This window comes from Penaeus monodon, chromosome 30 (assembly GCF_015228065.2).
Source record: "Penaeus monodon isolate SGIC_2016 chromosome 30, NSTDA_Pmon_1, whole genome shotgun sequence".
Taxonomy (NCBI): Eukaryota; Metazoa; Arthropoda; class Malacostraca; order Decapoda; family Penaeidae; genus Penaeus; species Penaeus monodon.
In genome coordinates this window covers 10147970-10148493 of record NC_051415.1, presented here as the reverse complement: position 1 = coordinate 10148493, position 524 = coordinate 10147970, and the positions used below count along the sequence as shown (strand labels likewise).

Genomic DNA, 524 nt, shown 5'->3' with positions numbered 1-524 from the left:
TCTTCCCAAAAAATAATCAAATTCCTCCGTAAACTTTTGTGGCCGAATGTCACCTCCAATTCCTCTCTTTGCCCGAATTTCTCTCTTTGAAAAAAAAAAAAAACTGTCAACTTTACCCTAATTCCTCCCTCAAAAAAGAGAACAATATCCCTTAACTAAACACCCTTTTAGGTAAATGACCAGCAATCCACACACACCTCCTGACCCTCTCTCTGCGTCCGGCCGCCAGAGTCTGACTCCGCTGGCGTGATTGCTGCAGGTTTATGCCTCAGGAAGGAGGAGGCATGGTTGGTGAAGGAAGTCGTAGTATTCCTCCCCCGGTTTGTAGGATTGTATTGATTTCGACGCTCTTGGACTAACTGCGGCGTTGCAGACGCTTTCGACGTCCTTTTGCCCCTTTCGTGGAGGAATATGACCACAGTGAACTCGAAGAGGACACAGAACACGAAAATAACGCACATGATCATCCACTGGTCGACGGCCTTTGCGTAAGACACTTTGGGCGTTTCCTGTCTGTGGGAGGT

The 524-nt window shown here is 47.5% G+C and overlaps 1 protein-coding gene across 1 annotated transcript in view; it reads right to left on the bottom strand.

Annotated features, from left to right (window-relative positions):
• Positions 1 to 524, bottom strand: part of LOC119592347 (glycine receptor subunit alpha-3-like) — a gene marked incomplete in the record, with an annotated part of 4214 nt that overhangs the window by 1833 nt on the left and 1857 nt on the right. Inside the window, 1 exon segment of the mRNA XM_037941175.1 lies at positions 198 to 513. Coding sequence (XP_037797103.1) covers positions 198 to 513 — 316 coding nt within the window.